This window comes from Budorcas taxicolor, chromosome 2 (assembly GCF_023091745.1).
Source record: "Budorcas taxicolor isolate Tak-1 chromosome 2, Takin1.1, whole genome shotgun sequence".
Classification (NCBI taxonomy): Eukaryota; Metazoa; Chordata; class Mammalia; order Artiodactyla; family Bovidae; genus Budorcas; species Budorcas taxicolor.
Window position 1 is genome coordinate 24840937 of NC_068911.1, and position 25802 is coordinate 24866738.

The 25802-nt window shown below is 41.7% G+C and overlaps 1 protein-coding gene across 4 annotated transcripts in view; it reads right to left on the reverse strand.

Moving 5' to 3' along the window:
• The window catches only part of ACSM5 (acyl-CoA synthetase medium chain family member 5), a 37747-nt gene extending 16609 nt beyond the window's left edge, over positions 1–21138 (reverse strand). For 3 of the 4 annotated variants that reach the window (XM_052656749.1, XM_052656744.1, XM_052656735.1), the window contains exons 1-5: positions 21006–21112; positions 18228–18443; positions 13625–13835; positions 3827–4034; positions 1026–1169 (exon numbers count right to left, since the gene is read on the reverse strand). In XM_052656749.1, coding sequence (XP_052512709.1) covers positions 1026–1169; positions 3827–4034; positions 13625–13835; positions 18228–18431 — 767 coding nt within the window. In that variant the 5' untranslated portion in view covers positions 18432–18443; positions 21006–21112. Of the gene's footprint in view, positions 1–1025; positions 1170–3826; positions 4035–13624; positions 13836–18227; positions 18444–21005 lie in introns of all 4 variants that reach the window. The other variant, XM_052656754.1, reaches the window with a different exon arrangement.
• Between the last annotated feature and the right edge of the window lie 4664 nt (positions 21139–25802).

Genomic DNA, 25802 nt, shown 5'->3' on the forward strand with positions numbered 1-25802 from the left:
TCATCAAATCTTATTAGGTCTGCATTCAAAATACTTTCAGGATGATACTTCCTCTCACTCCTTCCACTGCTATTCCCCCAGGCAAGCCTCCACCTTTGCCTCTCAATGCACTGGCCTCTTAAGTGGCCCTCTGCTTCACCTTTGTCTCCTATAGTTTATTCTTAACCCAATATTCTGAGTTACCCTTAAAAAAAAAAAAAAAGCAAATCAGATCTTGCCACTCCTCTGCTCAGAATACTCCAATGTTCCTCAAAAAATTACATAGGCTCACCATATTATCCAGCAATTCTACTTCTGATTATATATCCAGAAGAATTGAACAGATATTTGTACACCCATGTTCATAGCAGCTCTATTGACAACAGCTAAAAGGTGGGAGCAATCCACGTGTCCATCAGTGGATAAACAATGAATAAGCAATATTAGTATAGATATAATGGAACTTTATCCAGTTCTAAAAAGGAAGGAGATTCTTACATAGGCTACAACATGAATGAATCTTGAAGGCGTTATGCTTAGTAGAATAAGTAAGACACAAAAGGAAAAATATTGTATCATTTTTCTTTTATGAGGTTCCCAGAGGAGTCAAATTCTTATGACAGAAAGTAGAATGGTTGTTTCAGGGCTGGGGATAGGAGGCATTAGGAAGCTTTTGTACAATGGATACAGGGTTTCAGATTTGCAAGATGAAAAAGTTTTGCAGTTGAACAGTGGGGATGATTGCACAAAACTGTGAATTTATTTAATGACACTGAACTATATACTTAAAATGTTTAAAATGGTAAATTTAATGGTACGTGTAGTTTACCACACTTAAAAAACAAAACAAAACAAAACAGAAACACCTCCAATTGCTTCTCACCTCACTCAAAGTAAAGCCCAAAGCCTTCTGATCCTTACCTGATTTGCACCCTTGTTAGCTCCTAACTTCAACTCCTGCCACTTTCCCCCTCACCCACACTCCTCCAGCTCACCCACCTACTTTTAGGTTCCTTGGACCCACCAGAAAAGCTAACCCCTGGTACCTCCCACTGGCCACAAAACCCAGTCCGTAGCTGGCCTGGGTATGCTCGACCATCTTGGGGGTCCCAGTCGTGCCACTTGTGAAGTAGATGGCCACTGGGTCTTGACTCCTGGTCCTTGCACAGTTGTGTTCTGTGGATGCCTCCCTGTAAAATATAAAAATATTACAAGGGTACTGCTAGCAGTGCCAGCAGTCACAGTCACAGTCACAGTAATACTTAGAACAACAAGACAGGCTACATTTGATAAATACCATGTGTGAGGTACCTGCTAGAAGCTCCAGCGTGAGTTATCTCTGACCCCTACAATTATCTCATGAGGTTATAACAATTTGCACATAAGGAAATTGAGGCATAGAATAATTAAATGACTCACTCAAAAGAAACCTGTGCTTTTATTAAGGCATGAGACCTTCTGGTGGAACCAGCATTTATGAGTTCTGCTTCTGCTGCTGCTGCTGCTAAGTCGCTTCAGCTGTGTCTGACTTTGTGCAACCCCATAGACGGCAGCCCACTAGGCTCCTCTGTTCCTGGGATTCTCCAGGCAAGAATACTGGAGTGGGTTGCCACTGCCTTCTCCGGAGTTCTAGCTCAGTTCCTGGTAATTTAGAGTTGTTTTCCTAAGTGTTTCCTAAATTTGGAGTTTTGAGATGTGGGTAATTCCTAAAAGGTTTGTGATCTGGAGAATGTTCTAACTCACCTTTTCTCAATCCTGAATACATCTTAGAACCACCTGATAGGTTTTTTGAAAGAAATACTATTCCCTGGGCTCCAAGCTGAAGAAAATGGATTCAGAATCTTTGTTGGTGGGCCTGGGCACTGGTTTTTTTTTTTTCTAAGTTCCTTACATAATTCTAATAACCACCAAAATTGAGAGCCTGCTGATTCAGACCAACCTGACAGCTCATCAAAATCACGTGGGCAGATCACTGAATATAACGATCTGGGCCCTTGTTCAGATATGTCTGGTTAAGTAGGTCAGATGTGGGACCTTAAAATCTGTATTTCAAACCTCACCCCAAAATAAATAAAGAAATGGGGCTTCCCAGGTGGTGCTAGTGGCAAAGAACCTACCTGCCAGTGCAGGAGACATGAGAGATGAGAGTTCGATCCCTGGGTCAGGAAGATCCCCTGGAAGAGGGCATGGCAACCCACTCCAGTATTCTTGCCTGGAGAATCCCATGGACAGAAGAGCCTGATGGGCTCCAGTCCATAGGGTCACAAAGAGTCAGACACAATGGAAGTGACTAAGCACACACTCAAATATATAAATAAATAATTTCCCATAATTTTATGGTGGAAAGTTTATATTCTAGTGTAGGGAGGACATTCAAAAAACCATTTACCATGTCCTCAAACTTTAAAATATACCTTTGTATCTAACTATATTTCTTACATATATTGATTATTTTCTGTTCAACTTTCAGCTGCTTATGATTATATTGGAATATAAGGAAAGTATAGACAATGCCATATGTTGGAAATATAATATTTTATAAAATACAGGACACATTATTTATAACCTATGCTTGTGAGTCTTACAATCCCCAAAATTACAATACCATTAAATGCAAGTGACACAAAGTTTTCTTTTAAGCTAGGGACAAGAGACAAATGCTGAGATTAGTAAAAAAAAATTTAAAAAACAATGAAATAGCAGGTGAATCTGATGCCCTGATCTATGAAGACAAGCATTTGTGACTTAGCAGTGCAGGCCCAGGTGAGGGGCCCATTTTAGTTCTGGCCTCCAGTCAAGACAATGTTTCAAATGCCCAGTTAGATTTCCATGAGTCCTTACTGAAAAGCAAATGGCTTTGGTTCTGTCCCAACCTTGACTTCATTACTTATCATCATCTCAAACACATCATTTTATCTTTCCAGGTCTCAGTTTCATCATCAGGAAAATTAGAGTAAAGTGCATTTTATAGGGTTTTTCAAGGATTAAATAAGACAATGCTGATTCATTATTGTCCGAGTATTAAATACCATGCTTGTCACAAAACAGGTGTTCACTAAGTTTTTGTTGCAAGATTGAATGAAGGTGAATGATAACCCAGCACAACACCTGGAATACATTCAGTTCAGTTCAGTTCAGCCACTCAGTCATGTCTGACTCTTTGTGACCCCATGGACTGCAGCACGCCTGGCCTCCCTGTCCATCACCAACTCCCGGACTTTACTCAAACTCAGGTCCATTGAGTCAGTGATGCCATCCAACCATCTCATCCTCTGTCGTCCCCTTCTCCTCCTGCCTTCAATCTTTCCCAGCATCAGTGTCTTCTCCAATGAGTCAACTCTTCGCATGAGGTGGCCAAAGTACTGGAGTTTCAGCTTCAATATCAGTCCTTCCAATGAATATTTAGGACTGATTTCCTTTAGGATGGACTGGTTAGATCTCCCTGCAGTCCAAAGGACTCTCAAGAGTCTTCTCCAACACCACAGTTCAGAATACATTTAGCGCTCAATACATGGAAGAAATCAGATTATTAATTGACCACCTACTATGTACTAAGTGCATCATGTAAATAATCTCATTTACTCCAGCTGATAATCTGTATTTATTACCACATCATAGAGGCAAATGCACAAAAAAATCTAGGGACAATTCCAGTACTGACTAAGTGAGTAACACTGAAGGAACTTCAGGTAGTCACCGGGATTAGGTCTCAGGTCTGTCGGGCTTCCAAAGTGCTTCACCTTTCTGATTCACTCTTTCCATGTGCAATTAGAAATGCATTCTTTTTATGCAGGGGGAAATGCCTTGGCCTTACTTTTATGCTCTCCTCTGGAGAGTTCCAACTTACCAGAGGAGTTCCCTGAAGTTCATCCAGCCTGGCCGATAGCTGTCTGACACAAGCAGCTTGGTCTGAAGGAAAGGGCAGTCGGCGCTAATGGCATCCACCCGTGGAGCCAAGGAGTCACTGGTGATAATGGCCGTGGCTCTGGATGCCTGCAGCCGAAATTTGAGGTCTTTTTCTGTCAGCTGAGAGATGCCAGGAATCATGACGGCCCCTGATACCACACAGAGAGGGGATGTTGATTGGGAGACAGGGAAGACCCCCGTGAACAGGTCCAGACCAGATATTCCCAGATAGAAGCAGGAAAGGGCCAGAGATACTTAGAATGCCTGAACTGGAAAAAGGCACTATTAATGATAACATATTGAAATTCAGAGAATATTTACAGGGCATTTACACATGCTAAGAACTTTGCATGCATTATTTCATTTAATTCTTACAACCCTGAAAAGTAGATGTTATCATTAAACCCATTTGGCAGATTCAAAACATTAAGTCCTAGACCTTTATGCCTTAAATAAATTAACTAGCCCAGGATCACATGGCTAAAATGTTGTAGCGCTGTGACTGTGAACCCAGGCGCAGTGGTAACTTTAAATCTCCATGATCTTTAACACTATATTACATTGTCCTAGAAATTACCTGGAGAAAGAAATGGCAACCCACTCCATTATACTTGCCTGGAAAATCCCATGGAAAGAAGAGCCTGGCAGGCTACAGTCTATAGGGTCTCAAAGAGTCAGACATGACTGAAGTGACTTAGCAAGCACACACACAGAGATTACCTAGTTCGATGCTTTTTCAGGCTTTTCAAACAAAAGGCTATACTGAATCTTAGCATTGGGTGTGGATCACTTGGGGTGGGGGCAAGGGTATAGCAGTGGGGGCTCCATGGCCCCATATTACTTCAAATAAAACCACTCTATAGACTTCACTTACCAAACTGCAAGCAGGCTTCTTTGCTAAGACTTCTGGGGGTGCTGGACAGTCATCATCTGCCTCACAAGGGGCACCAGCGGTCCACCCAGAAAACTGAGCAGCAGAGGCAGAAAAGGCGACAAGTCGCAGCTATCGTGCTCGCCAAACTCCTGAGCTACTCAGTCCCAGGAAGGGCACAAAACGCAGTCCCAACTGAATCTGTGCCTCTGAGGGCTACCTGAGCACCGAACCTGAGCGGCTTAGAGCGGGGAAGTGCACGCAGCCTAGGGCCGGCCTCAGAGGGTTCCCGGCTGAGCATCATAGAGCCGGAGCGGTTTGTACGCCACGAGAAGGGAGAGTGAACTTCTCTGGGTGTCCATCAATGTGGAGAAACTTTTCATCTTTAACCTAGATGTTTTATCATCGGTGCTATATAGATGGAGAAGTCTAGAGGCTACTGTAAAAATAAAACTGAAAACCAGAAGCAGGAGGCTTAAGTCCAAAGCCTGAAAACATCAGAGAACTCCTGAATTCAGGGAACATTAAGCAATAGGAGCTCATCAAATGCCTCCATACCTACAGTGAAACCAAGCTCCACCCAAGGACCAACAAGTTCCAGAACAAGACATACCACACAAATTCTCCAGCAACACAGGAACACACTCCTGAGCTTCAATATACAGGCAGCTCAAAGTTACTCCAAAACCTTTGACGTCTCATAACCCATTACTGATCACTCCACTGCACTCCAGAGAGAAGAAACCCAGCTCCACCCACCAGGACTCCAACACAAGCCTCCCTAACTGGGAAACCTAGACAAGCCACTGATACAACCCCACCCACAGTGAGGAAGCTCCATAATAAAGAGAACTCCACAAATTACCAGAATATAAAAAGGCCACCCCAAATGCAGCGATATAATCAAGATGAAGAGACAGAGGAATACTCAGCAGGTAAAGGAACAGGAGGGTTGCCCACCAAACCAAAGAAAAGAGGAAGAGGTAGGGAATCTACCTGAGAAAGAATTCCGAATATTGATAGTGAAAATGATCCAAAATCTTGAAATCAAAATGGAATCACAGATAAATAGCCTAGAGACAAGGATTGAGAAGATGCAAGAAAGGTTTAACAAGGACCTAGAAGAAATAAAAAAGAGTCAATATATAATGAATAACGCAATAAATGAGATCAGAAACACTCTGGAAGCAACAAATAGCAGAATAACGGAGGCAGAAGATAGGATTAGTGAAATAGAAGATAGAATGGTAGAAATAAATGAATCAGAGAGGAAACAAGAAAAACGAATTAAAAGAAATGAGGACAATCTCAGAAACCTCCAGGACGATATGAAACGCTCCAACATTCGAATTATAGGAGTCCCAGAACAAGAAGACAAAAAGAAAGACCATGAGAAAATCCTTGAGGAGATAATAGTTGAAAACTTCCCTAAAATGGGGAAGGAAATAATCACCCAAGTCCAAGAAACATGGAGAGTTCCAAATAGGATAAACCCAAGGCAAAACACCCCAAGACACATATTAATCAAATTAACAAAGATCAAACACAAAGAACAAATATTAAAAGCAGCAAGGGAAAAACAACAAATAACACACAAGGGGATTCCCATAAGGATAACAGCTGATCTTTCAATAGAAATTCTTCAGGCCAGGAGGGAATGGCAAGACATACTTAAAGTGATGAAAGAAAATAACCTACAGTGCAGATTACTGTACCCAGCAAGGATCTCATTCAAATACGAAGGAGAAATCAAAAGCTTTACAGACAAGCAAAAGCTGAGAGAATTCAGCACCACCAAACCAGCTCTCCAACAAATTCTAAAGGATATTCTCTAGACAGGAAACACCAAAAAGGTGTATAAACCCGAACCCAAAACAATAAAGTGAATGGTAAAAGGATCATACTTATTAATAATTACCTTAAACGTAAATGGGTTGAATGCCCCAACCAAAAGGCAAAGACTGGCCAAATGGATACAAAAACAAGACCCCTCTATATGCTGCTTACAAGAGACCCACCTCAAAACAAGGGACACATACAGACTGAAAGTGAAGGGCTGGAAAAAGATATACCATGCAAATAGAGACCAAAAGAAAGCAGGAGTGGCAATACTCATTTCCGATAAAATAGACTTTAAAACAAAGGCTGTGAAAAGAGACAAAGAAGGCCACTACATAATGATCAAAGGATCAATCCAAGAAGAAGATATAACAGTTATAAATATATATGCACCCAATATAGGAGCACCGCAATATGTAAGACAAATGCTAACAAGTATGAAAGGGGAAATCAACAATAACACAATAATAGTGGGAGACTTTAATACCCCACTCACACCTATGGACAGATCAACTAAACAGAAAATCAACAAAGAAACGCAAACTTTAAATGATACATTAGACCAGTTAGACCTAATTGATATCTATAGGACATTTCACCCCAAAACAATGAATTTCACCTTTTTCTCAAGTGCTCATGGAACATTCTCCAGGATAGATCACATCCTGGGCCATAAATCTAAACTTGATAAATTCAAAAAAATCGAAATCATTCCAAGCATCTTTTCTGACCATAATGCATTAAGATTAGATCTCAATTACAGGAGAAAAACTACTAAAAATTCCAACATATGGAGGCTGAAAAACACGCTTCTGAATAACCAACAAATCACAGAAGAAATCAAAAAGGAAATCAAAATATGCATAGACACTAATGAAAATGAAAACACAACAACCCAAAACCTGTGGGACACTATAAAAGCAGTGCTAAGAGGAAAGTTCATAGCAATACAGGCATACCTCAAGAAACAAGAAAAAAGTCAAATAAATAACCTAACTCTACAACTAAAGCAACTAGAAAAGGAAGAATTGGAGAACCCCAGAGTTAGTAGAAGGAAAGAAATCTTAAAAATTAGGGCAGAAATAAATGCAAAAGAAACAAAAGAGACCATAGCAAAAATCAACAAAGCCAAAAGCTGGTTCTTTGAAAAGATAAATAAAATTGACAAACCATTAGCCAGACTCATCAAGAAGCAAAGAGAGAAAAATCAAATCAATAAAATTAGAAATGAAAATGGAGAGAACACAACAGACAAAACAGAAATACAACAGATCATAAGAGACTACTATCAGCAGTTATATGCCAATAAAATGGACAACGTGGAAGAAATGGACAAATTCTTAGAAAAGTACAATTTTCCAAAACTGAACCAGGAAGAAATAGAAAATCTTAACAGACCCATCACAAGCACGGAAATTGAAACTGTCATCAGAAATCTTCCAGCAAACAAAAGCCCAGGTCCAGACGACTTCACAGCTGAATTCTACCAAAAATTTCGAGAAGAGCTAACACCTATCCTACTCAAACTCTTCCAGAAAATCGCAGAGGAAGGTAAACTTCCAAACTCATTCTATGAGGCCACCATCACCCTAATACCAAAACCTGACAAAGATACTACAAAAAAAGAAAACTACAGGCCAATATCACTGATGCACATAGATGCAAAAATCCTCAACAAAATTCTAGCAATCAGAATCCACCAACACATTAAAAAGATCATACACCATGACCAAGTGGGCTTTATCCCAGGGATGCAAGGATTCTTCAATATCCGCAAATCAATCAATGTAATTCACCACATTAACAAATTGAAAAATAAAAACCATATGATTATCTCAATAGATGCAGAGAAGGCCTTTGACAAAATTCAACATCCATTTACGATGAAAACTCTCCAGAAAGCAGGAATAGAAGGAACATACCTCAACATAATAAAAGCTATATATGACAAACCCACAGCAAACATTATCCTCAATGGTGAAAAATTGAAAGCATTTCCCCTAAAGTCAGGAACAAGACAAGGGTGCCCACTTTCACCTTTACTATTCAACATAGTTCTGGAAGTTTTGGCCACAGCAATCAGAGCAGAAAAAGAAATAAAAGGAATCCAAATTGGAAAAGAAGAAGTAAAAGTTTCACTGTTTGCAGATGACATGATACTGTACATAGAAAACCCTAAAGACTCCACAAGAAAATTACTAGAGCTCATCAATGAATATAGTAAAGTTGCAGGATATAAAATTAACACACAGAAATCCCTTGCATTCCTATACACTAATAATGAGAAAGTAGAAAAAGAAATTAAGGAAACAATTCCATTCACCATTGCAACGAAAAGAATAAAATACTTAGGAATATATCTACCTAAAGAAACTAAAGACCTATACATAGAAAACTATAAAACACTGATGAAAGAAATCAAAGAGGACACTAATAGACGGAGAAATATACCATGTTCATGGATTGGAAGAATCAATATAGTGAAAATGAGGATACTGCCCAAAGCAATTTACAAATTCAACGCAATCCCTATTAAGCTATCGGCCATATTTTTCACAGAACTAGAACAAATAATTTCAAGATTTGTATGGAAATACAAAAAACCTAGAATAGCCAAAGCAATCTTGAGAAAGAAGAATGGAACTGGAGGAATCAACTTGCCTGACTTCAGGCTCTACTACAAAGCCACAGTCATCAAGACAGTATGGTACTGGCACAAAGACAGAAATATAGATCAATGGAACAAAATAGAAAGCCCAGAGATAAATCCACACATATATGGACAGCTTATCTTTGACAAAGGAGGCAAGAATATACAATGGAGTAAAGACAATCTCTTTAACAAGTGGTGCTGGGAAAACTTGTCAACCACTTGTAAAAGAATGAAACTAGATCACTTTCTAACACCACACACAAAAATAAACTCAAAATGGATTAAAGATCTAAATGTAAGACCAGAAACTATAAAACTCCTAGAGGAGAATATAGGCAAAACACTCTCCGACATAAATCACAGCAGGATCCTCTATGATCCACCTCCCAGAATACTGGAAATAAAAGCAAAAATAAACAAATGGAATCTAATTAAAATTAAAAGCTTCTGCACAACAAAGGAAAACATAAGCAAAGTGAAAAGACAGCCTTCTGAATGGGAGAAAATAATAGCAAATGAAGCAACTGACAAACAACTAATCTCAAAAATATACAAGCAACTTATGCAGCTCAATTCCAGAAAAATAAACGACCCAATCAAACAATGGGCCAAAGAACTAAATAGACATTTCTCCAAAGAAGACATACGGATGGCTAACAGACACATGAAAAGATGCTCAACATCACTCATTATTAGAGAAATGCAAATCAAAACCACAATGAGGTACCACTTCACACCAGTCAGAATGTCTGTGATCCAAAAATCTGCAAGCAATAAATGCTGGAGAGGGTGTGGAGAAAAGGGAACCCTCCTACACTGTTGGTGGGAATGCAAACTAGTACAGCCACTTTGGAGAACAGTGTGGAGATTCCTTAAAAAATTGCAAATAGAACTGCCTTATGACCCAGCAATCCCACTGCTGGGCATACACACTGAGGAAACCAGAATTGAATGAGACACGTGTACCCCAATGTTCATCGCGGCACTGTTTATAATAGCCAGGACATGGAAACAACCTAGATGTCCATCAGCAGATGAATGGATAAGAAAGCTGTGGTACATATACACAATGGAGTATTACTCAGCTGTTAAAAAGAATACATTTGAATCAGTTCTAATGAGGTGGATGAAACTGGAGCCGATTATACAGAGTGAAGTAAGCCAGAAAGAAAAACACCAATACAGTATACTAACACATATATATGGAATTTAGAAAGATGGCAATGATGACCCTGTATGCAAGACAGCAAAAAAGACACAGATGTGTATAATGGACTTTTGGACTCAGAGGGAGAGGGAAAGGGTGGGATGATTTGGGAGAATGGCATTGTAACATGTATACTATCATGTAAGAATCGAATCGCCAGTCTATGTCCGACGCAGGATACAGCATGCTTGGGGCTGGTGCACGGTGATGACCCAGAGAGACGTTATGGGGAGGGAGGTGGGTGGGGGGTTCATGTTTGGGAACGCATGTGCACCCGTGGTTGATTCATGTCAATGTATGGCAAAACCAATACAGTATTGTAAATTAAAATAAAGGGAAAAAAATTATTACAAATAAAATAAAATAAAATATGGTATATTCATACATTGAACTATTAGCCACAAAGAGGAGTGAAATACTGATATGTGATATACTATGCAAAAAACCTTGAAGATCTTATGCTAAATGAAAGAAGCCAGGTACAAAAGGTCGCATATTTCATGATTCCATTTCTGTGACGTGTCTGGAACAGACAAATCCGTAGAGTCCATATGGAGATTATGGGAACTGGGGTTGGAGGGAATTGGAACTAACTGAGAAGGACTGATGCTGAAGCTGAACCTCCAATATTTTGGCCACCTGATGTGAAGAACTGACTCACTGGAAAAGACCCTGATGCTGGGAAAGATTGAAGGCAGGAGGAGAAGGGGATGACAGAGGATGAAATGGTTGCGTGGTATCACCAACTAGATGGACATGAGTTTGAGCAAGCTTCAGAAGTTGGTGATGGACAGGGAAGCCAAGGCATGCTATACTTGAGCTGAGACTAACAAGTACATGGCTTCTTTTTGGAGTACTATGGATGTGCTGGGCTTCCCAGGTGGCGCTAGTGATAAAGAACCCACTTGCCAATGCAGGATAGATGTAAGAGACGCAGGTTCAAACCCTGAGGGGGAGAAAAAAAAAAACCACTCTATAGTAGTCGAGTTTATTTACTCTCAAGAGGAAGTGATAAGAAAGCAGAAAGCAGGGGCAAATTTTAATCAGACACTTGAAAAACCACTTGAACATCTCAGAATGCAGGCTGTAAACACTCCACACTCCACTGAGTCCAACATTCTCATTTCACAGATGAGAAGAAAGAGATCCAAAATAATTGGCCACCCAGTGAAAGAGGACAGAAGACAGAGGAAAGGCCAATCCCAAATAGGGTGGAGTCCAAGCAAAACCTTCATTTCCTTTCTCTCTATCTCCCAAACTTCATGGGACTTAAAGCCCAGCATGAACACTTTGGGAGCTGAGCAGTTTGGCTCTTCACTCCACCTCTCTGTTTTAGCTGTTTCTAATACAAGTCTGTTCTATTCAGAGCTTTGGCGGCCCAGACAGATGGTGGACAGCCGGAGCTGTCAGCAAGAGAAACGAGGTGAACACCATAGCCTGGAAGAAAAGTGACAAGTGCTTATCAGGAGAAAGTGGGGGTGTGAGAATGTGAGGTCATTCAGGTTGTGTAGCCTTGGAGATGAACAAGATGCTAGACTTGATGTAGCAATGGAGAACATGGTCTTGAGCTACTTGGACAACAGAGAAATAGGGTACGTGTATAACTGGGGACACTGGAGTCATTTTCCAGTTATCATTCCAGAAAAAAATGATAATAATACTGCAAAGAGAAGTTTCAATCATGCAAGGCACCTAACACAGTGCTTGGAGTACAGCAGGTCTTTAGGAGCTCCCTTAGCTCAGTCCTCATTTCAATGGATTTTATATTCATGGCAGAATATGGAGAAGTCCCCAAACCTGTGTGCCTGTTTCTTTTCTTCAGAGCTGGATACTCTGTAATGATGCTCACTTTTATTTATTGTCTAAAAATATGTAAAAATAAAAATTTGGGGAGTACAACCTATTCACAAAATGGTTGGATTAAACTTGATCACACAGGAAAGTTAATTTTCTGACATGAGTTTGTACTGATTTACAAACATTTGTGACAACAAATTTCAGGTAGATTGTTCTACAGATATGACTGGAAGGGAGTGAATGACATTCTAAGTAGTAGAAAGTTCCTAGGGGATGGAGAAACTAGCACTCCACCAAAAGTAGATGTCTTACTTTTGAAAAATCAGCCTAAAAGCTCCAGCCCTTTCAACATATGCATAACACAGAGCCAGCAGAGGCTTTGGGGGCTCTGAGGGCTATATCCTTTGGCCTCTCCTCCTTTGTGGAAAGACACATCTGAAGATCAATATGTTCAAGAGAGTAGTCATCCCTGATGGGTGAGGAATGTGAGCTCCTGTTCATCACAGTCCTCAGCACTCCCTGCTGCCTCACACTATTAGGGAAATTAAATGAATAGTCTTGTTTAGGCTTCAGAGACAAAACACAGCAGTCCTCTGACCTTGCTTCTAACCTTCTGGGACACTGCCCTGACTGGGAGTGACTGCCTGCTGTGAATGCAAGACTTACAGCACCAAAGATAAGATGGCGGAGAAATCTTGAGATTGTTGAGCCCCCAGAGGGGGTCTGGCCAACCAAACCTCAGACTTAGCAACATTCTAAGTTTTACAAGACAAAACAAACAGCATTAACATGAAACCAGGCTTGCAATTTGGTCACAGATTGATGATGGTATCAGTTTTCGTAGTCCTGGGATTATAAGCAGAACACTGAATTGCAATCTTTGAAGTCTCACCCATGGAGTCGTCGCACTGCCTGGGATCCTTTCCCAGTTGGGACTCCAAATGTGCTGTGACATGGGGCTTCCCAGGACTGTTTAAGTCTGAATGTTGGTCAAAACCCAATTTGGTGATATATTCTCTGCTCTATTTCTCTTTTCTTTTAATGTTGGTATGTTGAAAGTAAGCTAGATAATTCTCTAATACTTATCTGTATTCTTTATTTGCATATAATGACTGGCTTATTTTGTTAACAAATCCTTTGAACCTGAGACAAAAGTGAAAACATTCAGCAAAACACATAGTGACCTGCTTTGATCAATTACGGTGCTATCTGGCCCCTGTACACAATCATGTTGTGATTGCTGGGTAAAGGGGAAGTAAACAAAACTCCACATGAGGTTCGACTTGCTCCATCTCCCAGACATTGTGGAGGCTGCCCAAACTCAGGCAGGTTGTATCAGCCCCAACTGGGAGTCTCGGCCTTGCTCACTGACCTGTCCGCATACAAGCCACACTGACCAGCCACCACTCCGGGAGCCGCGGGAGCACCAGCATCATTCTGTCTCCAGGCTGCAGGCCACAGGCACCCTCCAGCACATTAGCCGCCTTCCTAGATTGCTCTCCCAGCTCTTCAAAGCTCCACTTGACCTCTGCTCCTGTACCATCAACCCACCAGAAGGCAGGGATTGGGGGCCGGTGCCCAGCCTAGAGAGTTGTATAGGCAAAAATAGATGGAAACAATGGGTGAGGATTTTTGTTTGCTTGCTCTTCTGTTTTTAAATTTTTTTTACAATAGTTATTAAATTCACAGGGTTAAAAAATCAAAATGATATGAAAAGACATACGTTAAGAAGGCTTCTTCCACACTGTGCCTATCCTGCTCCCCACTTTACCTGTCTCAATGAGCAACCAATATTATTAATTTCTTACAAACCTTTCCAGTGAATCTTTAGGCAAACATAAATATATTCTTTTTTTCCATCCCATCTTTTTAATGCAAAAGATAGCCTAAGATTCACACTATTCTGTGACCTCCCTTTGCTTTCTACCATAAGGGTGGTATCATCTGCATATCTGAGGTTACTGATATTTCTCCTGGCAATCTTGATTCAAGCTTGTGCTTCTTCCAGCCCAGTATTTGTCATGATGTACTCTGTATATAAGTTAAATAAGCAGGTTGACAATATACAGCCTTGATGTACTCCTATGTGCTATATATATACATATATATATGTATATGTATAAACTCACACACACACATACACACAAATTATATATCTCAGATATGTGATTTTGTGGGGTGTCTTTTCATTTTGACCTACAAATGCTAGAAATTTTCATGAAATTCAGTTTATCTACTTTCTTTCATTGCTTATATTTTAGAAACCATTACCTAATCCAGGATATGCACCTATATTTTCTTCTAAGAATTTTAGTTTTTTTCTCCTTCATTTAGATCTTTGATCCATTTTTTAGTTAATTCTTGTATGTGGTGTGAGGTAGAGATCACCTTCTTTTTTTGCATGTGAATATCCAGTTGTGCCAGCACCATTAATTGTAAGGACAATTCTTTCCCCATTTAATTTTCTTGGCACCTTTGTTGAAAACTGACTGACCATAGATTTATGGGTGTATTTCTGATCCTTAGGTTTATCCCATTCATCTATGCCTATCCTTATGCCAGTACCAGATTGTCTTCTTTTTTTCCCCACACAGTCTTGATTACTGTAACTTTGAGGTAGGTTTTGAAATAAGAAAGTGTGTGTCCACCAGGTTTGTGCTTCTTTTTCAAGATTGTTTTGGTTATTATGGGTTCCTTGCATTTCCACATGGCTGTTTGGACAAGACTGTATATTTTTGCAAAGAAGTCTACTGGAATTTTGATAAAGCTTACATTGAGTATGTAGATCAATTTGGTATATATTGTCATTTTTTTGCAATTTTATAATTTCTGCCTTAATAACATGTCAGTTTTTAAAACATACAGATCAACTTATTCATACTATTCCTTTATAAAAGAGACTTCAGGTAAGCTTTTCAGTTCAGTTCAGTTCAGTTGCTCAGTCATGTCCAACTCTTTGTGACCCCATGAATTGCAGCATGCCAGGCCTCCCTATCCATCACCAACTCACAGAGTTTACTCAAACTCATGTCCATCGAGTCAGTGATGCCATCCAACCATCTCATCCTCTGTTGTCCCCTTCTCTTCCTGCCTCCAATTCCTCCCAGCATCAGAGCCTTTTCCATGAGTCAACTCTTCGCATGAGGGGGCCAAAGTATTAAAGTTTCAGCTTTAGCATCATTCCTTCCAAAGAACACCCAGGACTGATCTCCTTTAGAATGGACTGGTTGGATCTCCTTGCAGTTCAAGGGACTCTCAAGAGTCTTCTCCAACACCACAGTTCAAAAGCATCAATTCTTCAGTGCTCAGCTTTCTTCACAGTCCAACTCTCACATCCATACATGACCACTGGAAAAACCATACCCTTGACTAGACGGACCTTTGTTGGCAAAGTAAAGTCTCTGCTTTTGAATATGCTATCTAGGTTGCTCATAACTTTCCTTCCAAGGAGTAAGCGTCTTTTAATTTCATGGCTGCAGTCACCATCTGCAGTGATTTGGGAGCCCCCAAAATAAATTCTGACACTGTTTCCACTGTTTCCCCATCTATTTGCCATGAAGTGATGGGACCAGATGCCATGATCTTCATTTTCTGAGTGTTGAGCTTTAAGTCAATTTTTTTACTCTCCTCTTTCACTTTCATCAAGAGGCTTTTGAGTTCCTCTTCACTTTCTGCCAAAAGGGTGGTGTCATCTGCATATCTGAGGTTATTGATATTTCTCCCAGCAATCTTGATTCCAGCTTGTGCTTCTTCCAGCCCAGCGTTTCTTATGATGTACTCTGCATGTAAGTTAAATAAACAGGGTGACAGTATACAGCCTTGACGTACTCTTTTCCTATTTGGAACCAGTCTGTTGTTCCATGTCCACTTCTAACCGTTGCCTCTTGACCTGCATATAGATTTCTCAAGAAGCAGGTCAGGTGGTCTGGTATTCCCATCTCTTTCAGAATTTTCCACAGTTTATTGTGATCCACACAGTCAAAGACTTTGGCATAGTCAATAAAGCAGAAATAGATGTTTTTCTGGAACTCTCTTGCTTTTTCCATGATCCAGCGGATGTTGGCAATTTGATCTCTGGTTCCTCTGTCTTTTCTAAAACCAGCTTGAACATCTGGAAGTTCATGTTCACTTATTGCTGAAGCCTGGCTTGGAGAATTTTGAGCATTACTTTACTAGTGTGTTAGGTGAGTGCAATTGTGTGGTAGTTTGAGCATTCTTTGGCATTGCCTTTCTTTGGGATTGGGATGAAAACTGCCCTTTTCTAGTGCTGTGGCCACTGCTGAGTTTTCCAAATTTGCTGGCATATTGAATGCAGCACTTTCACAGCATCATCTTTCAGGATTTGAAATAGCTCAACTGGAATGCCATCACCTTCACTAGCTTGTTTGTAGCGATGCTTTCTAAGGCCCAATTGACTTCACATTCCAGGATATCTGGCTCTAGGTGAGTGATCATACCATCGTGATTATCATCTTTTAATTTCATGGTAAGCTTTTAAATGTATGCATAATGAGGTGATATCTCTGGGGCATTCCCATTGAGATACACCCAGATGTTAACCAGAGTGTCTTTAGTATACATTCCCTGGATTACTCTAGTCTTTAGTTAGTTTCTAGAGTTCTCAAAAGTTGATTATGACTAAGTTTTGTTTTGCTTTTATGGAGAATAAAATTTCAGAAAGTCCTTATTGCATCATTTTTGCTGACTTAACCCTCTTTGTTTGATTTTTTCATTAGGAAAAGTCTTCTAAGGGTGAGCTTGCACGCATGCATGCTAAGTCTCTTCAGTCCCATCTGACTCTTTGTGACCCCGTGGACTGTAGCCCACCAGGCTCCTCTGTCCATGGGCTTCTCCATGCAAGAATACTGGAGTGGGTTGCCATTACCTTCTCCAAGGCAGGAGGGAGCTGCCGTCATCCCCACTCTACAGGCAAGGAGCTGGGGCCACTTTAGCTATACAATAGCCTGTGGGCTTATGAAATCCAGGGACTGTAGAGCCTGACAGGAAGATCATTTCAGGGAAGCACTGGATGAGCTTAGTGTGGTTTTATTTTTTAACAAAATCTGAACACTTTGTAGATATTAAAGGAGCACCCTAACCCCATCTCTTACTTCTCATTTAATTCTCACAGCTCCAGTTATAACTCTGTCTTTATAGATGAGACAACTGAGATCCAAGGAGCCTAGCAATTTGCTCAAGGTCATGCTTCACGCAAATAAAGCACATCTATCTGACAGCAAAACTTGCTTTTACATCTCAGTCATTCTCATACCACCCCCATACATTTTACCATATCCACTAACAGTAGACCATTACTACATCTACTCACAATATTACTTATCTCATCTTTTTTTCTTTAAACAAGCTCTTCTTAAAATTAACATAAATAAATTTCTTTGAGATAAAGTTTATATTCTCCTACTATAAACAAAAGGTATCTTTGACATAGAGTACAAAGAGAGGCACAACAGACACACAAGGAAGGGAGGATGAAGGAAGCAAATGCACTGAGACACACAAGGAAATCAAGATCATCTGAATTCAATCCTATGTATTTGCTGTGATCTGTGAAAAGCTTTGAGCCTGAGCCAAGCTCTCTCCTCATTTAAAAGGGACGGACCCAATGTAAGGAAGAGACTAAAAACAGATTAGTAGTAATACAAAACTTTCTCCTTCACTTGCTCAGAATGATTTGAAGGAAATCAAATCATTGATTTAATTGGGGTGTAACTCTCTCCCTGTGTAATTTGGGTTTAGGAATGTGAGAATACTAGGGATTAGGTAGGGGTGTCTAAAGCTCAAAACCTTGGTCATAATAGCTTTTTTAAGGCTTAAATGCTCACAGTTAAAATTTTAAGACTTGCAAAACTCTCAAGCCAAAATGTACACATGTCTTGTAGCCTCGAGTCTCACTGGGGTTTTGTGAAGGTGGAATCTGATGCCCAAGTTGGACCCTAGGACACCGTGAGCTTCACCTTTTCCAGCTGACTCCACACATCCAGCACATCATGGGCAAAGTTGAAATACTCAGGCACTGGCTGCCTGCCCAGGCTGATGGCTTCCCAGGTGGCCACAATCTTCTGAGGGACAGGAAGAGGTGGTGGCTGCCCATGAGACCCACAGATACCCCGGGCATTTCTCAGTGCCTGGAGGACCAGTTCTCTTAGCCATAGCCTCATGTTGCCTCCTGCCTGTCATCAAAGAAGAGAGAGAATGTCATCGTGAATTTTGGGCTTTAGGGAGACACTGAGGTTGGAGAGAAACCTGTGGTCAGCCCTAGGGTCACCACAGCACATATTGGCTTGTAGAGCAGAGTCTTGGGCTCTAATCTGAGTTCCATGGTGTGATTTTGATCATTTCTCCTCCCTGGGCCTGAGGTTCATCTCTTCCACCTTTCATGGCCTGTTGGATCTCTGTGGGGGGCAGGAACTCAGAGCCCACCTTCCAAGGCTCAGTTCTTCAAACTGAATCCCTCAAAAAGCCTTTTGTAAATCCTGAACTGGCCTGACAAGTCTGAAGAAAGCTCCAGGGCAGCACCTTCCAAAAGAAATGTGATATGAACCACACCTCCTCCTGTAATGCACAATTCTCTGGCAGTTTCATTAAAAAAGAAAAAGAAACAGGTGAATACATTTTATTTAACTATTGTGAAATGGAATGGAATGAAGTGAAGTGAAAGTCACTCAGTTGTGTCTGACTCTTTGTGACCCCATGGACTATACAGTTCATGGAATTCTCCAGGCCAGAATACTGGAGTGGGTAGCCGTTCCCTTCTCCAAGGGATCTTCCCAACCCAGGGATTGAACCCAGGTCTCCCACATTGCAGGTGGATTCTTTACCAGCTGAGCCACAAGGGAAGCCCTTGCAGAATGGAATATTTCTTGCCATATCAGTGGGCAAGAAATGTCACAACCATCAGTGATTTGGGGCCTCCAAATGTGAATGAGGGCTCCCCAAAGGGAATGCAATGCCTGCCATCCAGCAGATTCTAAGCTCCCTATGGTGATTGCTGAGGAGCTGGGAGAGGGGTGGGAAATGCAAGAAGCAACTGGCCACTACATCTGCCATTCCTTACGGTGAACAAGGAATTAAGGATGCAAATAATCAAAAATCAGGGTTTGGCCCCAGATAGCTGAGGGGCATATGAGTGAGTGAGAGTTGGTCAGTCATGTCTGACTCTGCAACCCCATGGACTGTAGCCTGCCAGGCTCCTCTGTCCATGGAATTCTTCAGGCAAGATTACTGGAGTGGGTTGCCATTTCCTCCAGAGGGGCATATGAAAGGAATGAATTATCTGGTTTTCCATATTTAATAATCTTTGATGTTTAGACTGCCTGCCCACTTTGTTCCAAACTTGTATATAGCCTGACTCCCTTTCCTGCCTCCTCAGAGCAATTTTCTCAGGGCTCCTGAGATGCTGCCTCCTGGGCTGGGAGTCCTTAACATTCCCACCAAATAAAATAATTCTCTACTTTCAAGTTGTGACTAATTTTTCAGTTGACACTAGCTGTATCCCATAATTTCAAACATGTAATCAATATCAGAAGACATTATTAGAGATATTTTATGTTCTGTTGTTCTTAAGTCTTTGAAATCCAATGTGCATTTTCCATTTACAGGCACACTTTGGTTTAGACCAGCCACATTCAAATGCTCCAAAAGCTACACGTGGCTAGTCTCTACTGTATTGGACCAGAATAGTTTTAGTATCTGGATATTCAGAGTGTGGTCTATGGACCAATGACATCAGCGTTACTTGGGAACAGGTTACAAAGGCAGAACCTTAGACCTCACCCAAGACCTGTGGAATTAGAATCTGCGCTTCAACATGAACCCCAGGCCAGCTGAGCACATTGAAGTTTAAGTGAAGCAGTGGCCACAGGACTATATCCCCAGAGTCATTTCCTTTCTGCCAAGTTCCTCTTAATAATAATAGAATGCAGTAATAATAACTGCCATAGACTAAATGTTTGTGCTCCCCCCATATGTAATTTAATCCTAACCTCAAATGTAATGGTGTGAGGAGGTGAGGCTGCTGATTGGTGATTAGGTCATGAGGGTGGAGCCCTTATAAAAGAGATCCCAGAGAACTCCCTCCTTCCTTCTGCTTGCTGAGGCTAGAACTATGAACCAGGAAACAGGCCCTCACCAGATACCAATCTGCCCATGGTGCCTTGATCTTGAACTTTCCAGCCTTTAGAACTATGACATACAAATGTTATTTAAACCACCTAGTATGCGGTATTTTGTATAGCAGCCAAAATGACTAAGACAACAATAATAATGTGCCAGGATAACAAGAAAAGCAATAACTGTCATCTTCTTGAGCATTTGAAAAGTGCTTTATAAATGTTACTTCCTTAAATTCTCATAACTGTGTAATGTGTTTTGTTCTCTATTTTACAGATAAGGAAAGTGAGGCATGGAGAGGAAAAGTGACTTCCAGGTCTCACCTCCCAGAAAGCTAGACCTTAGCCCCTGTGTGGCCAGGCTGGGGATGGTGGCTGCAGCTTCAGAACTCCCTTTCCCTCACCTCCCTCCCTTACTCCTTATCTCTCCAGAACTCTGCCCCAAGCCCTTTCCTCTGCCTTTCTCTCCTGGATTTCTGGGGTCCCTTGAGAGCAGGTAGTTAGAATCTCAGGCTTCCTTCCTAAATGTACAAAGCCCCATTTCCGGCCCTGCCCCATTTAGGCTTAATCTGTAAAGGCCTGGGGCAGCTGACACCTCCAGCCGTGCATTTCTCTTCACTGTACCTTGTTCTTGAATCCAGAAAATGCGAAGACTTCAGGTTTTACTTCAGCGGAATGCAGGCCTTTGTGCCTGTAAACATTCAGGCTCCCAGGAACGCTGGTAAAGGCAATGTGCTAACTCAGCCTCTGGAGGAACTTTGGCCCCAAATGGAGCCAAGAGAGGGCAGAGCCTGAAGCTAGCAGAGGACACATGGCGTCAGCTGGTCAGCACACTTGAGCCAGCGAGGGTGGCCCGGCAACCTTTTTTCACAGCTCGGAGAAGCAATTCCAACCCCAGTGCCTGGAGGGTCCTGGACCTAGGGGATATTTTCCCTGAAAATTCAGGTCACCATCTAATCCAGCAAGAGAACAGGAACTTTGTTATATTCTGGCAGAAAGGAGACAAAAGTGACAATAATATAAATCAAGTCATGTCCCTTTTCTGTGCAAAACCCTCCAGAGACAGGAAGTAGACAAGAAGAAGTTTGGCAGTTGCCTAGAGGAACTGGACACAAGGGATCTCTTTGTTGGAAATGTTCTAAACTTGGAATGTGGCCATGACTGCACATCTCTATAAACTTCAGTTCAATTCAGTTGTCGCTCAGTCGTGTGCAACTCTTTGGGACCCCATGGACTTTGCGACCCCATGGACTCTAAACTTACCAAAAGAAATTAACAGTAATATGAATAATTGCACACTTGAGTGAATTTTTTGGTATGTGAATTATACCTAAATAAAGCTACTAAGAATAACTAAGCCTCCTCTGTTGCCTGAGTCACTTAGAGTCAAAGGCAGTCTCGGAATCAGTACTCACCAGGCTTATTGGGCAGCAGCCACTGTGGTCTCCTTGTGGGATTGAAGTTCTGGCTTGGGGTGGGGCTGTTGGTAAACTGGTTCTCTGAGAACAAAAACCGCACAAGTGACTTACAGTGTTTGTCAGTACCTATGGTTAAAAATTCCCACCATGGCCAGTTTCGATTCCCACAAGTTTCAACCAACCGGAGTTGCAAAGTTTCTAAATATTAACAAGCTCTCAGGCTGGCTCTGGCCAGTGCTGCTTCAGGTCATCTTTCAGATCCTCTGCCAGGAAGCTCCTTCCACACGGCTCCGCTCATGGAGCCTTCAACCCACTACCTCATTGAAAGTGGTATCCTTTCCCATCCGACATTTCCTACCCACTGTTCCCTGCTCGATCTTCCTCCCTAAGATTTATCACTTTCTAACAGTCTATAGGTGTTAAAATATGTTTTTATTTTTCTTTTTCTCCAACTTCACTGAAGTATTGATTTTGGATGCATGCAGCAGGAAGTGGCAGCTTGCAGCAAGCAGCAGCAAGTGGTAGCTGGAAGCAGGGTCTTAGTTTCCCAAACTGGAGTCCTAACCGCTGGACCACAGGGGCCAGCAGTTAGGGCTAAGTTCCCTAGTCTTGTCTGCCTAGTCAAGAATGAATTCAGGTGAGGAGGCAGGCAGAGGTAAAGAGTAAAGTTAAAAGTTTATTGAAAGGAAAAGTACCTGCGGAAAGGCTCATGGGCGAGCTCAGAGAGACAGTCAAGCCTCTGCGAAGTTTAAATACTTTATAAGGGGCATTTCTCCAGGTCTGTCTTCCCTCAGGTCAATCACCTTGCTTTGTTCCACACTGGTTAATTTGTCTCAGGACCCTCCCCTGGGAAGCACAAGTACACTTTAGCCATTAAGGTGTGGCTAATCTCATGCACACCATTTGAATCTCAATGTGAAGTCTTCTGGGTGGAGCAAGACTCACTATGGCCTGGAATTACCCTCCAACTTTTGACTCCAAGGAGCCTTTCTGTACATGTGTCAGTTCAGTTCAGTACAGTTGCTCAGTCATGTTCAACTCTTTGTGACCCCATGGACTGTAGCATGCCAGGCCTCCCTGTCCATCACCAACTTCCAGAGTTTACTCAACTCATGTCCATTGAGTTGGTGATGCCATCCAATCATCTCATCCTCTGTCATCCCCTTCTCCTCCTGCCTTCAATCTTTCCCAGCATCAGGGTCTTTTCAAATGAGTCAATTTTTTGCATCAGGTGGCCAAAATATTGGAGTTTCAGCTTCAGCATCAGTCCTTCCAATGAACACCCAGGACTGATTTCTTTTTGGATTGACTGGTTGGATCTTGCAGTCCAAGGGACTCTCAAGAGTCTTCTCCAACGCTGCAGTTCAAAAGCATCAATTCTTCGGCGCTCAGATTTCTTTATAATCCAACTCTCACATCCATACATGACTACTGGAAAAACCATAGCCTTGACTAGATGGACCTTTGTTGACAAAGTAATGTCTCTGCTTTTTAATATGCTGTCTAGGCTGGTCATAACTTTTCTTATAAGGAGTAAGCGTCTTTTAATTTCATGGCTGCAATCACCATCTGCAGTGATTTTGGAGCCCAAGAAAATAAAACCTGTCACTTTCCACTGTTTCCCCATCTATTTGCCATGAAGTGATGGGATTAGATGTCATGATCTTAGTTTTCTGAATGTTAAGCTTTAAGCCAACTTTTTCACTCTCCTCTTTCACTTTCTTTAAGAGGCTGTTTAGTTCTTCTTCACTTTCCACCATAAGGGTGGTGTCATCTGCATATCTGAGGTTATTGATATTTCTCCCAGCAATCTTGATTCCAGCTTGTGCTTCTTCCAGCCCAGCATTTCTCATGATGTACTCTGCATATAAGTTAAATAAGCAGGGTGACAATATAAGCCTTGGCGTACTCCTTTCCCTATTTGGAACCAGTCCATTGTTCCATGTCCAGTTCTAACTGTTGCTTCCTGACCTGCATGCAGATTTCTCAAGAGGCAGATCAGGTAGTCTGGTATTCCCACCTCTTTAAGAATTTTCCACAGTCTGTGGTGATCCACACAGTCAAAGGCTTTGCGGTAGTCAATAAAGCAGAAATAGATGTTTTTCTGAAACTCTCTTGCTTTTTTGATAATCCAACAGATGTTGGTCTCCCTTATTTTTTACTCAGACAGGGTTTTTTCCTTCTCTTTGTCTTTGCCATGATTATTCCCTTGAGGTGTTTACAAGAGACTCCAGTTCAGTTCAGTTGCTTAGTCTTTGCGACCCCATGGACTGTAGCACTCCAGGCTTCCCTGTCCATTAACTCCTGGAGCTTGCTCAAACTCATGTCCATTGAGTCCGTGATGCCATCCAACCATCTCATCCTCTGTCGTCCCCTTCTCCTGCCTTCAATCTTTCCCAGCTTCAGGGTCTTTTCCAATGAGTCAGTTCTTCACAATGGGTGGCCAAAGTATTGGAGTTTCAGCTTCAGCATCAGCCCTTCCAATGAATATTCAGGACTGATTTCCCTTAGGATGGATTGGTTGGATCTCCATGAGTCCAAGAGATTCTTAAGAGTCTTCTCCAACACCACAGTTCAAAAGTATCAGTTCTTCGGTGCTCAGCTTTCTTTATGGTCTAACTCTCATATCCATACACTGGAAAACCCATAGCTTTGACTAGATGGAACTTTGTTGGCAAATAATGTCTCTGCTTTTTAATATAGCTCTACAAGGCATGTTGGATGTTAGCTCCCTGTGTGTTAGTTGCTCAGTTGTATCTGACTTTTTGCAACCCCACGGACCGTAGCCCACCAGACTCCTCTGTCTATGGGATTCTCCCGGCAAGAGTACTGGAGTGGATTGCCATTCCCTTCGCCAGAGGATCTTCCTGACCCAGGGATGAAACCCTGGTCTCCTGCATTGCAGGCAGATTCTTTACCATTGAGCTACAGGGAAGTCTCTTGTTACAAGAGACTAAGACTGGCTATTTACCAGTCAACAGGGGGCTGGTTGTAAATTCCTCAGCTGGACCCCACCTGTCTCTTACCTCAGGAGGTTGACTGATTATAAATGGCTAGCCTGAAGCTTTCAGTATGACTGACAAATGAAGTTGTATATACTCAGACATACAATGTGATGACTTGATACACATGTACATGATTACCAGGGCAGGGTTTCCTGCCTTCCAGGTACTACCTGTAGGTATCATCTCATCTAACACTTACAACCCTTCTAGGTGTTGTATGTCATTTTGAAACAAGAAGGAAGGGGGCAGGGCACAACTTTTGAAAGAAGGACATAGCCCATGGATATAACATAAATCAATTAGAATCCAATGGGCCCAAGATGGCAGACAAGTCAACTTCGACTAGACTTTGATCCTCAATTAGCAAGCTAAATGACACACCCAGAGGTGCCATGACAGTTCTAAGGCACCATCAAAACCAAAAAGTGGTCAGTGCCCCAACTTCTGGAAATCTCCACTCCCTCCCCAAAGTAGTTAGAATAATCCTCCCACTCATTAGCCTATGAAATTGCCCAGCCCATAAAAGCCAACCACACCACATTTTGGGGCCCCTGTTTTCACCGTCTGCAATGCCCCCACACTTTGTCTATGGAGTATGTTACTCTCTGAATAAAGCCACTTCTTCACTATCACTTTGTCTCTCACTGAATTCTTTCTGTGATGAGACATCAAGAACCTGAGCTTCATTACTGTGGGCTTTGGCTGGGTTCAAGTGCTGGTCATGTGAGTTCAAGTCCTAATCTAAGGTAAATGGTTTCAGTTTTTCTGGTGAGGAAACTGAGCCTCAGAAAGTCTAAGTGACACTCCTGAGATCACACAGATGCTTAGGAACAAAGCTGGGATCCAAATTCTAATCTATAGGCACCTTTGACAGGGATACCCAGTACCCCATAGTGTGTTTTGTTTCTGGCCCTTCTTGTGACCTTCAGCCCCCCTCCCCCAACTCAGCATGGGCAGGGGAGGGCCCCCTCTTACTCAACAATGGCCTATTCTTCTCC